The sequence below is a fragment of the Labrus mixtus genome, chromosome 24 (assembly GCF_963584025.1).
Source record: "Labrus mixtus chromosome 24, fLabMix1.1, whole genome shotgun sequence".
Lineage (NCBI taxonomy): Eukaryota > Metazoa > Chordata > Actinopteri > Labriformes > Labridae > Labrus > Labrus mixtus.
Genome location: NC_083635.1, coordinates 4571453 through 4586479, shown reverse-complemented (window position 1 = coordinate 4586479; position 15027 = coordinate 4571453). Strand labels below are relative to the sequence as shown.

Sequence of the window (15027 nt, the reverse complement as noted above, 5' to 3'; positions counted from 1 at the left end):
CCCCCTCTAGTGTATATTACTGGATATATTCTTGATATGAGCCTGAGAAGCAGTAAATGTGACAACAAATTGAGTCAATAAAAGTCTTTTTTTAAACATATGTGATATTTGATATGCTTGATAATTGGGTCTCAAAGTCTTTTAGGGACTGTAAGAAAATTATTTGGCTTGATAGAAGTGCTGAATCATAACACACTTCATTTCCTCTATTCTGACACCCTGCAAATACTTGCCCAACAGCCCCTTAACTCACTTTTTTTTTTTTAAGTGATAACTTGGCCTTAAGTCGTTTTTCTGTCCCTTTTCTTGAATGCCCGATCTCGTGAGTATACTTTGTGAGAAAAACACAAGCCCAAATGTTGTTTTACGTCCCTGAACAGCTTTATGATTCATGCAGTCTGAGAGAAAAGGGCTGGAAAAAAAAAAAAAGTAATTCCACCAAAATTCCCCTAGAGGGCAGCAGAGGACACAGAATAAACCTTCTCTTTGGTACTGTGTGAATATATGAAGCAGCATTCTGGTCCCTTTGGCATCTCTGCTGCCAGAGCAGTGGGGTTATTTTGCTAATCGAGACAGTTTATGATCTAAAAATCCCCCTTACACGCATCACATATCTGGACCTCTTTGTCCTCCAGGATTTATTTTTTGAGCTGGTTTTATATTTTCACATCAGTCCACAGAGAGCAGACGAGGGGGGACACTGGCTTGTAAAATGAGCGGCCCTGAAAATGGTATATAGCTGGAGCCATCCCGTTCACTGCAGCCCTATTAGAGTGGCATCATCAAAGTTTATCGGCTGTGCTTTCTTGTGGTGGGTATTTGCAGAGGCTGAACCTGCTGGCACCAGGTTCAACTTTCTCTTACTGTAAGTCAGCATATTCAATATTCATATTTTTGAATGAAGACTACTTTTAAAAGTTAGTACACTTGATGCGTCTACTTTGACCTGAAAATCTGAATTCATTTTTTTACTGTTTTCTAGCTTAAGAAATATAACATGAAGTACTTCCTCTAAATTGGGAATGAATGTGCTTTAATGGAAACCAATAGGCTAAAAAGTGTGCATGGAGATTCACTTTGAGCTGTGATCAGTGTATCATAAGAAAAATGATTTCTGTGTTTCTTCTAAAGCCCACAGGTAGCAATTTACACTCCTCGCCTCCCAGCAGGAAACCAAAACAAAATCTGCTCCTGACAGGTGCATTGACAGCAGCACTGCCGCCAAATAACCAATCAGATGAGGTGATAAGTGAGGTGGGCGGACTTCCAAAAAAAAAAAGAGAAGACAAAACGCTCCTAATCTTTTTGGATGGCCGATTTAATTCGCTCAAGGAGGTGTCAGTCACGCTACGGAGGCGTGTTTTAAACCCCTCCAACGTCCCAGCGCACACACGCGCGCACTCAACCCCCCCCACCCACCCACCCCCCTCCTCTTCCCCCCCCCCCAAGCCACCGGCGCTATGGCAGTGTGAGGAGTAAATGGCTCAGAGTATCCGTGGTGGAAAGCGACCTAAACACTGGTCTGGGAACTGATAAACAAACAACAACAGAGGGGGAAAAAAGCGCGGCGCGTAAAAGCTCTCCACGGCGCACGGAAACTGTGCCAGCGCTCTCCAAGAAGCCAAGAAGACTCTGACGTTATTTTTTTTTTGTCTTTTGGTTGTAAATTTTTGTGTGTTTGTGTGTGGAACAACGAGGATATCTTAATTGGACATGTGAGTTACGGGAGTTATCAAGACGAGCAGCCCTTTTCCAAGATGAAGTTCCTCGCCTGCGTCCTCGTCACTTTGGCGGTGATTCGATCGAGTGCAGCACAGTCAGGTGAGTGCTTTGTTGGACGTCGTTGCTCCTGGGTCTTTCGGTCAGGTCATGCTCCAAACTCCCCTTCAAGAAGCCATCAGATTAAGGCAACAAAGCTTCACAATCGAAGCTACATTTACTCCACGAGTTTGGCGATAAAACTGCGCCACACTGAAACACCTGTGTTGTACAGTAAGCGCTTCATCACTGACACAAACTTAACACAACTTCATATCCAAACACGCTGCTTGTGATTTGAATAATCGCAGCGAGACACACACACACCTGCAGCACAGATTCAGCGGAGGAAAAGCTCTGCGTAAAAATCTCAAAACTCCCCTCCTTTTTTTACACCACTTTCTTTGATGTTTAAGCCCATCCGAGATCGGAAACGACACATTTTAGAGCGCGTAATCCACTTTGCTTGTGTGCCTGATTCGATAAAAAATGTCCACAAAGGCAAACCTCGGCTTAGAAATCTTTTGTAAATTCACTGAAAGACTCTCGATTCTCTCATGATAGCGCCGCTCCTCACTCTGCCGTTTCATATTGTACTCTAAATATGAATGAATGCACCATCCTTTTTAATTTAAATCCCTTAAGGGGGCATTGACAGAGCGAGGACCGCGGCTATTTGTGCAGATTTATTTGAGTTTAGCTCGCTTGCACCAGTGGCACAGTTTGCACCCCTTACTGTCTTTGAATAATTTAGATGTAGCAGATATACTGAGGGCTATACAGGCAGTGGGGAGGAAAAAAAAACAACAACTCGCTTTCATCATTAGGACCCCTGTGGTGTCAATCCCAGGACGAAAATCACTTTAATGTGCCTGCAGTCGTCCCATAAACACGTGTGATGTGTCCCTGCTACTGAAGAGCCAATTAATTTGGAAGTTAATGATATTTTTTATTTACGTCTTTTACCTGTGTTGTATTTTTCCTTGGGCACCCCTGCAGGATGTTTGCAGACAGTTATGCTGGGATGCTGCAACATGTTACAGTAAAGCGTGCAACACTTGCTGGGTGATATCTTGATCATGATGCTGCATATTTATCCCGGCAAATAATGGAGTGTGAGTGAGGCTTCTGAAGTTACGCTGATGAACTTTTTCCAGTGGAGCTTCTGTTCTCAGGCGTCCTGATGGATGTGGAGTGTAATGTGCTTAAGTATTCGGTTGGGTTTGGAGTTAGGTGTAAGGTCTGCCTTAGAGTACTATCAGATGCACTTACATGGTAATATTTAGTGTACATTTTGGGCAGATAAGTACTACTTGATGCCAGAATCTTGCTTCTTGATTTTGCAAATAATGCAGAAGTAGGGAACAGATAACAGAAAGTGGAAACACTGAAGAGTGGATGTTTGGAGGCGAATTCTGGCAATCGCCCATCCTCTAGGAGTCCCAAATAGGACTTCAGGACGCTTTTCTCCCCTCCACCAAGGAGAGGTTTGAGATTTGGCGCAATCTCTGGTGGTTTGTGGTTCCCAGGCAGAGCTGGACAAACACACACTCACCCTCCCCGCCGAATGTGCTGTGGATCTTGGATGGAAGGCGCCGAATGCCGCCTTTTAAACAGGAGTGGATGGATGCACTGGGTGCATCGGTGTCACTTCATATGAATGGGGGAGAAAGAGCGGCACCCTCCTTGTTTTTTTTTTTATTTATTCTCTATGCATACACTCCCATCCAAGATATTTGTGATGCAAATTCAGCCCAAGAATCTCAGCAATGCCTCTTGGGAAGTTCATTGTGTGTGTGTGGGTGTTAGTGGGTGTAAAGTGTGGAGATACTTGCGTGCTGTCCGTCTACTATTCTGCTCCCTTTCCCATAATCTCCCTGTCCTTATTGTGGTTTTAAAAATGTCATACCCAGTGCAATAAATCAGTCCCATTTAAAGCAGGTATCAGGTTGGAGTATGTCAAGGCTAGATATGTTCACTTCACTGCTGTTTAACATAGTGATAGAATCTGTCAGTGAGAGCTCCTGCAGCAAGACAAATGTCTGCACAATTCCTGCCAGTCAGCTGGTAAACACTAAACTGTGTGTTTGAGGCACAGTACAGACACGTGTGTGCCAGAAATGGAGGTGTTCACACCGCCAGCGACTTGATTGATGTTTTGCTCCTGTCTGAAAGATTGTTGGCAGTGTGGTAGGATCATGGTGGATTAGTGTACAGGCTTAGCATTCTGTGGGATCATAAATCTGAACATTGATACCAAATTAAAACAAAGACTGGATCTTATTCAGAATTCAGGATTGACCCGAGTGATGCTCGTTCATTGATCGATAAGATCCAAGCTAATATCGCAAGTGATTGATCAATCCTGGCCTAAGGCATGAGAAACTTTTAACTTAGCAAATTTCCCTGATCATTCAAGTCTTAATGAATTTAATTGAAGTCTCTGACTTGGTGGTTTTATCGCCTCCAGCTACATATTCATCTTGCATTAATTCTCTCAATTTTTGGTTGTGGAAATGGGAAAGATATATACGTGTTAAAGTTTCTCACAGGAAGGGGCAATGCATTCAAATAGCTTGTTGCATTCGACCTCACCAATCTGCAGAATAATCATTCATTAATGGCACTCATTTTCGATTTCAAAGTGGACGTTAAAGCGTTTATCCAAACCTTTAACTTATGGTAAATTCTGTTAATGTCCAGACCCGAATATTAAAATGATTGAATGACGAGCCAAAATGCTGACTCTGCACTGTGCACTTTTATTGTGAAATACTGCAAGGCCTACATGAAGATACTTCTGGAGCACTGCTAGGGTGAGGACAATGGTGATTTATCAAAACAGACACGTTTCATTTTGAGTTTTTTTTAGTCATCAAGGCCTCTTAAGAACTGGAAACTATTGACAATGCAAGAAATAAAGTTAACAGCTTTTTTAACAGATTCATTTTGAATGAACTGTGCCCACATTTGCCAACCTGTAGGCTATAGCGACAAGCTTTTTAGTCTTAGAAGAGTTGCCTTGGAGTAGAGTCATGATTGCTTGGTTGTGGACAGTCCATTTGGTAAGCAAAATATGGGAATGCTTTAACAGTAATGCAGTCCCAAAGTCCTTGGGCTACCATCCATTTGCATGGCTTTGCCTGGTTATCCCTTATAACCCAACAAATATTTCCCATTGCCCCAAAAAGCTACGTCGTCACCAGATGACAGGCGATGAGTTCTGAAATTGCATACTTGTCATTCTTCAATTGCGAATTTGGAAAAGGTAAATTTGGAGGTTTTTTCCTTAAAAGGGATTATTTCAGAATCCAATTGGTTTCCACTAACTATCAGTTGATGTGCTGCTGATGACTCGAGGAATCTTCAAAGCTCTAGAGGTCACTGCTCCAATACTTGTCATTTTCGGTCGCAGCGAGCGCTCACTGGTCCGGAATTCTTTGAGTCCATCTTCATCCTCAGAGAGAGCTTTTGAGATGTCTACCAGAAAGGTCTGGAAACACTTGTATGATTGGTCAAAATGCTTTTTTTTATGCCCTGTCCGTCCCCTCTGTAATGTAGAAAGGTCCACAGTCATGTCTTAAAATCCAGCTGTCTTCCGATAGTGCGTTTGCTTCCAGTCCGTTGATTTGCTTTGAATGTCTTGAGAAGAACTGTGCAAAAGGCCAAATCAAAGGAATTCACTTGAATAACGGATTCCTCCGCAGAGCTTGCCGGGGTGAATCTTTGATATTTAACTCTGCCGGATTGGGATCCTCCTCCCTGTTTTTTTTTTTTTGATTCCAGCTAAAAAGACTGCTTTGACAAAAACTCTCACCTGGTGAACCATTTTTAAAAATGAATCTCACACCAGTAATTTCATCATCCTCTATGAAGCTTGTCTTGTTTGTCTGCTTGTCCAAAGAAATGCCTGAAACCTTTCAATTTGCCCCCAGCTCCTGAATGTGTATGGACACTGCTGCAGCATTTTGCACGTGTATGTGTGTGTTTGGGTGACATTTAAAGACGTGCTCTCCTGCGAAATGGCTGGGGGGTGCGGTGGTGGTGGTGGGGGGGGTTGGGGGGTTGGGGGACCCGTTGAATGCCAGTATCAAATTACTGGGCGTCTGTCAGCTGGCACACATGGCGCTGGCCGAGGCTTTGTAGAAGACTGACGGAAATGAGAATTTATTACAAGCTAATTAAGCTTTTTTTTTTTTGATACCATCAGTCTAGACCGCGAGGCCTTTATTTGACAGCATGAGAGATGAGAGGGGTGAAGGAATTCAATCTTGCTCTAAATTAGTCAACACCGCTATCATAACTTGATATCTGCCAGGCTTAATCCGCGGCAGGCGTGTGCAAAGGTGCTGGGCCAATGCAAAGGCATCATCGATGGACAAGAATGATCAGGATCTGAGTGGGGTATCTGTGCATTTGTTGGTGTTTTCTGGGGGAATAAAACTCTTCTGTTTGCACAAAAGAATAAGAATTGCAGTTCAGTGAGGGCGGCATGGAGGTGTGGGCTGTTATTTGCTCCCTTTGTCACAACTGGACAGTCTCTTGGGCCGCGAGGGAAGCCTTACAAATGACTATGTGATGCGTGGGCGTGATGGAACGCTTTCCCAAGGCCTGATCTTGCGGTGCACTACCTCCCGTTGGTACTCGCCGTCTGAATCAGCACTCTGATAATCATCTACTAGGGCCCGAACAAAGATGACGCTGTTCTTTCTCCGTTTTTCTTTTTTTTCTTTTTTTTGTCTTCTCTTCTCACGCTTTTTGAGCAAACAGCGATCCCAACCGACGACGTCACGAGGCCTGTGCGCTGACATTTTTCTTTGCCGCCGGCTGTACAGAGGGGCTTCTGTTCTTGCAAGTTTTGTGAAGCCACCCAAATATTTACATGCGGAATAAGAACTGCACAGCATGGGAAGGAAAACATCCAAGGCTTTATTGGCCTCTGTAATCATCCCCATGCTTGCTTCTTGGTCCGTCGTCGCCGCCGTCGTCGTCTCTGGCGCTGTTTGTGTGCTTGGCAGGACGGACTTTTTGAACCCACCCCCCCCCCCCCCCCCTCCCCATCTCCCACTCCCTCTTGTGCCTTTGCTGCCTAATGATGAGCAGGGTTTGGCTTTGGTAGCGGCGAGGCGTCCAGTGCCAACTCCTAGTGCGCGTTAGATTGGCCGGTCGGAAGGCTGGAAGCCTGGCACAGATGTCCTCTTTCAGGAGGAGGACTGAGATCTCACTCCCACACGGAAAAACACAGTTCCACGCTCAGGGTTTTACTTAAAGCACCCAACGTGCGCTCTTTTAATTCGTCTTTGCATGCTGATTCGACTGAAGTCTTTATTCGCGTCCAGCGTGCGCACGCGGTCATGCAACTTTGAGGGTGAAAGTTCAGCGGAAACTTGTTTATAATTAAGTGTTAGGCAGCTTCATTGTTCGTCATTCTTTGCTTCAAGCACAAGTCTTGCTTCCACTCGTTTTATTTCCTCTTGCACACACACACACACACACACACACACACACACACACACGGTATTAGCGAGGCATAGCCCAGGAAAAGAAAGGACAGGAAAGACAGAGGAACCTTTTTTTTTTCCCCTCCTCTACTGTTTCTTCTAGACCACTGGAGGGTTTGTTCGGCCCGCCACTTGTAATTCCACTCAGAGACAAATGCCTCCATCCTGCGTCTGAGGGGCTTCCTAAACACACACACACAAACACACACACACACACAAACACACATTTTAAGAGTTGCCTCACACCACTTCAGAGTTTCTCCTCTGGTATAAGAACCCTTCTTTTTTTTTTTCATTAGCTCTCTTCCACCTCCTTTCCTCCACCTTTGTCATCTCTTTTCCTTCAGTCCATCCGTTTCTTTATCTCCTCTCTCCTCCACACACACCTCGCCTCCCTCCCTGTTCACATCCGTTAACATCCCCACTCTGTTTTACCTCCCGTCCCTGCTTCATCTTTCACTGCCTCTGCTCTTCTCCCCCTCCTTCTTTTTAACAGCTTTTTGTTTCCCTCTGTCTCTCTCGCTCTTCCTCACACACACTCCTCCCTCTGTCTTTCATTAGTGTGTGTGAGGCTGTCACTGTGCACGCAGGGAGAATAGAAAACATCTCATTTTTCCCCCTTTAATTACAACACCCAATTTGTTTCACGGACAACATGCTGTCGGCAGCGTCTTACACCAATCAAACTGTCATTTACATGCTTACACAGATAAATGTGGTCCTTCTGTGTGTGTGGACTTGGACGCTTTGGAGTTGGAAACCCTTCAGAGGGTCGTCTTGTTAACTTGTTGAATTCTCAGATATCGACTAGAAGCGACCAAAGGAATCCTCGTGCCTGTGATTGTTTGTCGTGTTTTTGCACATCCAAAGATATATTCCAATTCATCTTCAATTCAATGACTTCATATTGATGTTTTTAACCATAAAGCTTTGAAGTTGCACCAAGAAAACAAAATAAAAACTGCAGATTTAAGAAAATTTGTATTTCTGTTAATCCTCATAAAACTGGAGTTAATTAATTACTGGTTGACATTAACATTTTCATGACTTAATGTGCTTTAATCCTTTGATTTAGATGACTAAATTATGGAAAACGTTAGTGCACTTGGTGACTTTGTCTTCAGAGGCTGAGATAATGCTCCACTTTCATACTGTGGGCATTGAACAACAGTTACTTGAACTCTCGACCTCAATCGCAGCTGCCCTTTCAAAGTTTGTGTGATCAGCAGCTGACCGTGACGCTGCAATAATTGAACAGATTGTACAGTTTTTCTTCCAACATTTATCATGTAGACAACCCTCCTCAGTGAACTACAGTCTGTAATTATAATCACAGGACAACTCATTAGAAAGTCAGAAAAACCTAGGACCATCCAATGACTCAGAATCAGCTAGTGGATACGACCATTTGTTGACCACTTGGTTCAACAAAACATTTGACAAATGACTGTAAAATTGAAAGGGCTGAGAGGAACACCAAACAACAGGGGCGCATCCAGGAGCCCGCCCACCCTTTACATCTGGCCGGCCACCAGAGGGGCCCCCCTAAAATCATAAACTATGATTGGCAATGTTATTGTGTTGCCACTCTTTTGTGTTACTTGCTATTTAAAAAAAAAATAAGAATACAGTAGTGGAGTTTGGAAAACGGAAGTAAATTGTGTGTTAGCCTAACATACTTAAATCCACCCCTGCGTTAGTCGTTGGCCCACCCCAGTCTGAAACGTTTGTGTCTGCGCTGCCAAGCAACGTTAAGTAAATATGTCCATTGTCTAGCTTTTCCGAAAGAAGCATTTTGTTTGACATCTTGCAAAACAAGCTGAGAAAGCAGTTAGACTAAAACAGAAAAGAAAGGCTCTCATCCCCCAAACCAAGACTGTTAGCTTAAAGATGCTATAAAGTGCTGCGACTGCTAGTTAGCTTTCCGGAAAGTGGATTTTTTTACAATCTTGCAATTGCACTTTTTTTTTTTTCAAATATTGCACACAGCCTAGTCATTGCACCCATTTTTTTTTTTTTTTTATCAGAAAATATGAATTTGTGCAGCTGTAAGTTTGATTTGAAGTTGCTAGCATTTGGATTAGCGTCCGGGGGAAGAGTTGCAGTTCTGATTTGAGAGGTTTATTAGCTTTGTGGGACATAACTGTTTATGTGTGCATGTGCATCCGTTTCCAATGTGGGCTTGTGTAAACAAGTGTTGGCTATGATTTATACTTGCAGCTATGTGCTCAGGCGCCGGGCCAACGCAGGAAGTGGGACGGCGTTCAGCCCCCCTTTGATTGGCAGAGCTTCCTTGGCGAAGCGGGATCAAGTGCCATCGACTCGAGTCTTTCACAGCGAAATCTGGGACCCTTTTTTTTTTTTTTTTTCCCTTTCTCTTTTTGTTCCTTTGCCTCCTTTCTCTTGCTTCCTCTTGCTTTCTGTTCTGCCTCTCAGCGCGGCACAATGGAGGGCATTAGAATCACAATAGAGTTTTTTTTTTCTTCTTCCCATAACCTTGACAGAGCTTTACGTTTTAATGAAAGTCTGTGAAAGGAGAAATGATCACTGGCCTGTAATCCCTCATCTGTGCGCGTGTCGATCCGGCAACTCAAACAAGACCTGTAGATTTCTGCCTGTAGCTTTGTTCCATTGTCTCTCTCTCTCTCTCTTGTGAAGTTGCAAGACACTCACACACACACTCACACACACGCACACACACACACACACCTTTACTTACTCACTCATGTGTCTCCCAGTTGCATCTTAGGGGAGTCGAGAAAAAATCGTGCTATTTTGGGTGGATTTCATTCTCTCTCGGTGTGTGTGTGTGTGTTTCTCTGTCAGCGTTTGTGTGTGTGTGTGTGTGTGTGTGTGTGTGTGTGTGTGTGTTTCGTCAAGCCCGCCTGGTGTATTGTGTGTGAACTAATCCCTGTTAAGATATTCACGGCAGCTAATCTGTTTAATTACACTACAAATTAAGGATATTTACTGTTCCAAGACTTTTATGCGACACCAGCCTTAATCAGGGCCTTAATCTGTCTGGCACTGTGTGTTTGTGTGTGTGTGTGTGTGTGTGTGTGTGTGTGTGTGCGCGCGCGTGTGTGTGTGTGTGTGTGTGTGTGATTGATACTCTGTATGCCTAAGCATGTGCGCCGTTGTGTCAGTATCAGGCTATTTGTGCCAGAGTCTCTCTGTATCTCTCTCTGCTTTAATTCTCTCTCTGAATATTTGCCCACGTTATTTAAAAAAAAAAAAAAAAAAAAAAAACAGCGAGCAGAGAAAACAAGAGATTATTGTGTTATTCCAGTTGTCATCGTGGCAGAAAGAAAGAGCGTCGATGGCGAGGATTAAAATCTAATATCAGGGGAGGTTTCGCTGAAGTATTTCAAGGACACAAACACTGATCCACAGGAGCATCACTCACTGTGACTCGGAGTCATGTTCCGCTAATACGACAAGATTAAAACTGTGTTCAAACATGGAGACACGCTGCGTTCTCTGTCGGGGGGCGACGTAATGACAGCGCACACTCCTGTGACCAAGTGTGTGTTTGCGCATGCATACAGTAAAGCGTGCACAGTATGCACATGAATCCAAAGTTCATGCAACACCTGTAAAGTCTCCACATTATGCCCTACCTCATGAGGTTATTAGTGCGCGTTTATTGCTGCCCAGATGAGTAAAAAGCCCCAAAATAAGCCTGAAAAGAAGCAAAAACAAGAAAGTTTGTCTTATGTACGGAAGCCCTAAGCGGACATGCATCCATTCATTTTATTAAGTCAGTGTTCCAGCACCTGCAAACAAATGAAACGGGGGGTTTGCCCGTTTGTATGTGTAGAATTTTGCACCTAATTGTTCCTGTTACAGCTCATTGCAAGTCCATGTGTACTGTATAAGTTGGAGTGTGTGTGTGTGTGTGTGTGTGTGCGGATGGGGCGCGTTGTCCTTTTTAAACGGCCCCCCTTCTGTGACGCTGACCTGTAATAAATGAGTGGGCGCGAGGAAGTGGCAGCCGTGACAGCTGACCGGGGAGGGAGGGAATAGAACGAGAGAGAGAGAGAGAGAGAGAGAGAAAAGGTGGAGGTGTGTGTGTGTGTGTGTGTGTGTGTGTGTGTGTGTGTGTGTGTGTGTGTGTGTATGTGTGTGTGTTAGAGACCGAGGTAAAAGAGATGGAAAGTCTCTGAGGATAGATAAGAAGGGAGAATGAGAGGATGAGGGGGAGACAATGGAGAGGAGGAGGAGGCGGAGGAGGAGGAGGAGGAGGAGGAGGAAGGGGGATTGCAGGTGGGTTGGCGTTGAACAACACCTTGACCAGAGGTTGAGACACTTCCTGTGCTTCTTCTTATCCTCATTACCCCCACCTTTTTTCCTCTCCGGAGTCACCTTGCAGTCCTAAAAGAAATATGGCCGCTCCTTGGGCTGCTTTAAAGCTACATAAAACTTGTAGAGGAGAAAACCTTGGCCAAGCTTTTGCTGTTACTGTGTGTGTGTGTGTGTGTGTGTGGAGGTGAGTCACCTTCATTGGCAAGAAAAATGAGGGAACGCTGCAAAAGAGTGCACTTATAAGAATCTGTTTGTGCATTTCTATGGTTTTGAGCGTCGGTTCATTAATTTGTCTGCAGCTGAGAGGCAAAAAACACACGCTCCCTGCTACGCACACAAACACACACGCACACACACACACACACACACCTGAGTGCTCCCCTGTGTTGTACCGTTACCAGTTGCTCCGCGGCAAAAAAAAAACGCTGTCGCTCTTGGCAAGGTGAAATCTACCTGGATGGAGGGTCGTTTGCAAGAGAACGAGGGCTAAAACAGGAGAGGTTGTCCGGATTCGGCTGAGAAAGGAAGGGACGACGTGTGTGTGTCTGTGTGTGTGTGTGTGTGTCTGTGTGTGTGTCTGTGTGTGTGTCTGTGTGTGTGTGTGTGTGTGAGAGAGACAGAGAGGAAGTGTGCATCCAGCAGAGGTTAAGGTGGAGCAGTTGAGACAGTGTGTTGTCTCTAAGGAGTACAGCTATCACTGCTGCTGAACGCTCCAATTAATCAAACCGGGGGCCACACAGGCACTCGGTTTGTGTGTGTGTGTGTGTGTGTGTGTGTGTGTGTGTGTGTGTGTGTGTGTGCAGTTCAAGTATCTATTGTGTAACCGTCGAGTGTGTGAAGATCTATATTTGCATCAGTGGGATGCATCATTACACACACACACACACACACACGCATGCACACACACAGCCTTGTTTTGTCGTGTCTCCATGGATAATGCTAATGGGGTCACATGTGTTGCTTTTACCTGCAGACAAGCAAAACGACAAAGAACAAATACTGTGTGTGTGTGTGTGTGTGTGTGTCTGTGTGTGTGTTTGTTTTTTCCTTGTGTTCAGTGCCAACCGGTGAAACACACGTCTACAAACTGTTCACTGTCGCAGTAAAATGTTCATACTGAATCGATCTACAACATTCTCCCACTATTATGATTCCTAAAATATGTGATCATGGCCGAGTTCTGCAAGAACTTCAAGATTTCCACCAAGCGGTCCGGTTTGGTTCAGTACACTTTTTGTTCTGTAAACCCTGATCTTGATTGCGTCTCCACAGGAAACCGTACCCTTACTTGATAGGGGGGGGGGGGGGGGGGGTGTTTGCGTCCAATCAATGCACAGCAGTGAGTCTAGCTCCAGCCTTTAGAGTCGGATCGGTACGCTTTGCACCCCAACAGATTGGTAGGAAAAAAAGCGTCTAGGAAACACACATAAGCATTTTCTGACCCAGTGTCCCATCAAACTATTGTCTCCATTATTTCTGTGAGCCGTCCAACTTTAGACATTAAATCATTTTCTGATTTGAAGCCTGATTGTGAAGCTTTGTCTTCTTCATAAGCCGAGGCTCTCGTTTGAGTTTTTTTATCCGTCTAAAAAGAAGAAAAGATGCACAATTTCTGATGAAATACAACTAAGAAAAGCAGCAAATCCTGGAGCAGCAATCAGTGTACGTTTGACATTTCTGCTTGAAGACCAGCACAGTCAAAGCTCTGTTTCTATGAAAGCAAATTGATTCTAATACTTGAAATGTTACTCCGTCTCAGGTTCATTCAAAGTCCATTGGATTCCGGAGCTGCCGCATGTATTCATGTGTTTTTCCTGCAGATAAGCGCTGTGAGAAAATCCTAAGAGAGACAGTATGAAAGACGGACAGAGAGACATTTAGAAAGCTGCAGATAAAATGCAGGGACAGATAGAGTCCGAAGCACACGTGGTTCCGTCGTCCGGCGGTGCAGACAGCGCTTCGCACCGTCACGCTGCTGCCCTCTGTGAGCCCCGTGTTCTGCTTGAAAATGAAATTCTCAAAAGGCTTTCACTCCCTTGAAATCATGTTTCAAACCGCGGGGGCAGTGGGGCATACAAACGGGTTCACTCCAAAAACTCATTGTTGTGGTGTGTCATAGCTTTTTGTGCCGGATTATAGACTGCTTTTAGAGGTTTTTCCACTTGAGGAATTTCTGTAAATCCAATTAGGTAAAAAAAGAAAAATGAAGATCCTGCTCATCAGTGAGTGTTTGGAAAGCAGAGCGAGATGTGTGTCATTTGACGATATTCTTGGGGGATTTCGCAAAGCGCTCTGTAACCCAGATCTCAGACACAATAAGTGAAGAACTGATGCAGCTCTTCTCCCTCTTATGTCATTTTTTAACATAATCATCATTCCAAGAGGATAAAAGAACCTTAAGACTTTGGTCCTGGTTGATGTTGTGACAGTGGTTCCAATAAAAGCCATGGGGAACACCATAAAGAACAATATCTGCACACCTACTAGCATCAATACCAATACAGTACCAGTATAAATATCACCATCAATCCCAACACTAATATCGATAGTATTGGATTCCAGAATTGGTTTTGGCCTCCAATTCACCCAGAAGAGTGATAATGAGGTGATTTTTCTATAAAGAAATGTTTTTCATACTTATTGGCTTAAACCCAAATCAAAGTATTGGAACTTTTCAACTGGGAGAACAATTGCTTATCATTTCTTGTACTTGTGACGATTTGATCAAACCGTTTGAATGGCTGACCCTGCCACTTACTTCATAATTTGACTGGCCATTGAAGTATCAAACCGTTAGAATTCATAAAACAACATTCCAGATTTTTAGAAGTATTATTTCAACTCATTTTCAGAGACATCAGTATTCCCAGAGCGCGAGAACATTTCTATCACAGCCTCTTCACTCAGACTAAATGTCAGGGTTTAAACTGCGCTGGCAAGCTGGAAGTCGGTGCAAAAAAAAAGTTTTTTCTTTTAAGTGAAGATAAGACGTTTAGAGCCAGAGTGAGAGAGTTGTTGTAGCGGCAGACGGAGAGTACGCACGCTCACCTTTCTACACACACCGCCAGGGTAAGCGACGTGAAATATGGAGAGGGGGGAAAGATAGGCACTTTGTCCTACATGGGAACAATTTAGATACGCGGACACTCACACATGCAGTCATATTTCATTTCCCACCATACGGGGGGGTTTCCATTTCCTTTCAGGGGACGCCATGTCTACCTGCAGGGCATGTGACATGTACAGTAAGCACACACACACACACACACACAGAGAACAGAAGGGAGGTAGATAACACAGAGAACAGACAGTTTGATGGTTGTTCTTCCAGAGTGAATTACCAGAAAGAGGCAAGCAAGCGGAAAAAATCAGAAAAAAAAGAGAAAAAGGCCGAGGTGAGAGAAAGGGAAACAGTTGCAGCCCTGTGGGCTACCCAGACAGAACGAGGAGGAAGTGTGGTTAT

General features: G+C 44.2%; 1 protein-coding gene across 2 annotated transcripts in view; it reads left to right on the top strand.

Annotated features, from left to right (window-relative positions):
• The first annotated feature begins 1458 nt into the window (after nt 1-1458).
• Nucleotides 1459-15027, top strand: part of LOC132959656 (receptor tyrosine-protein kinase erbB-4-like) — a 222521-nt gene continuing 208952 nt past the window's right edge. For both annotated transcript variants that reach the window (XM_061032834.1, XM_061032835.1), the window contains exon 1: nt 1459-1821. In XM_061032834.1, the coding sequence (XP_060888817.1) occupies nt 1758-1821 (64 nt within the window). In that variant the 5' untranslated portion in view covers nt 1459-1757. The remainder of the gene's footprint in view (nt 1822-15027) is intronic.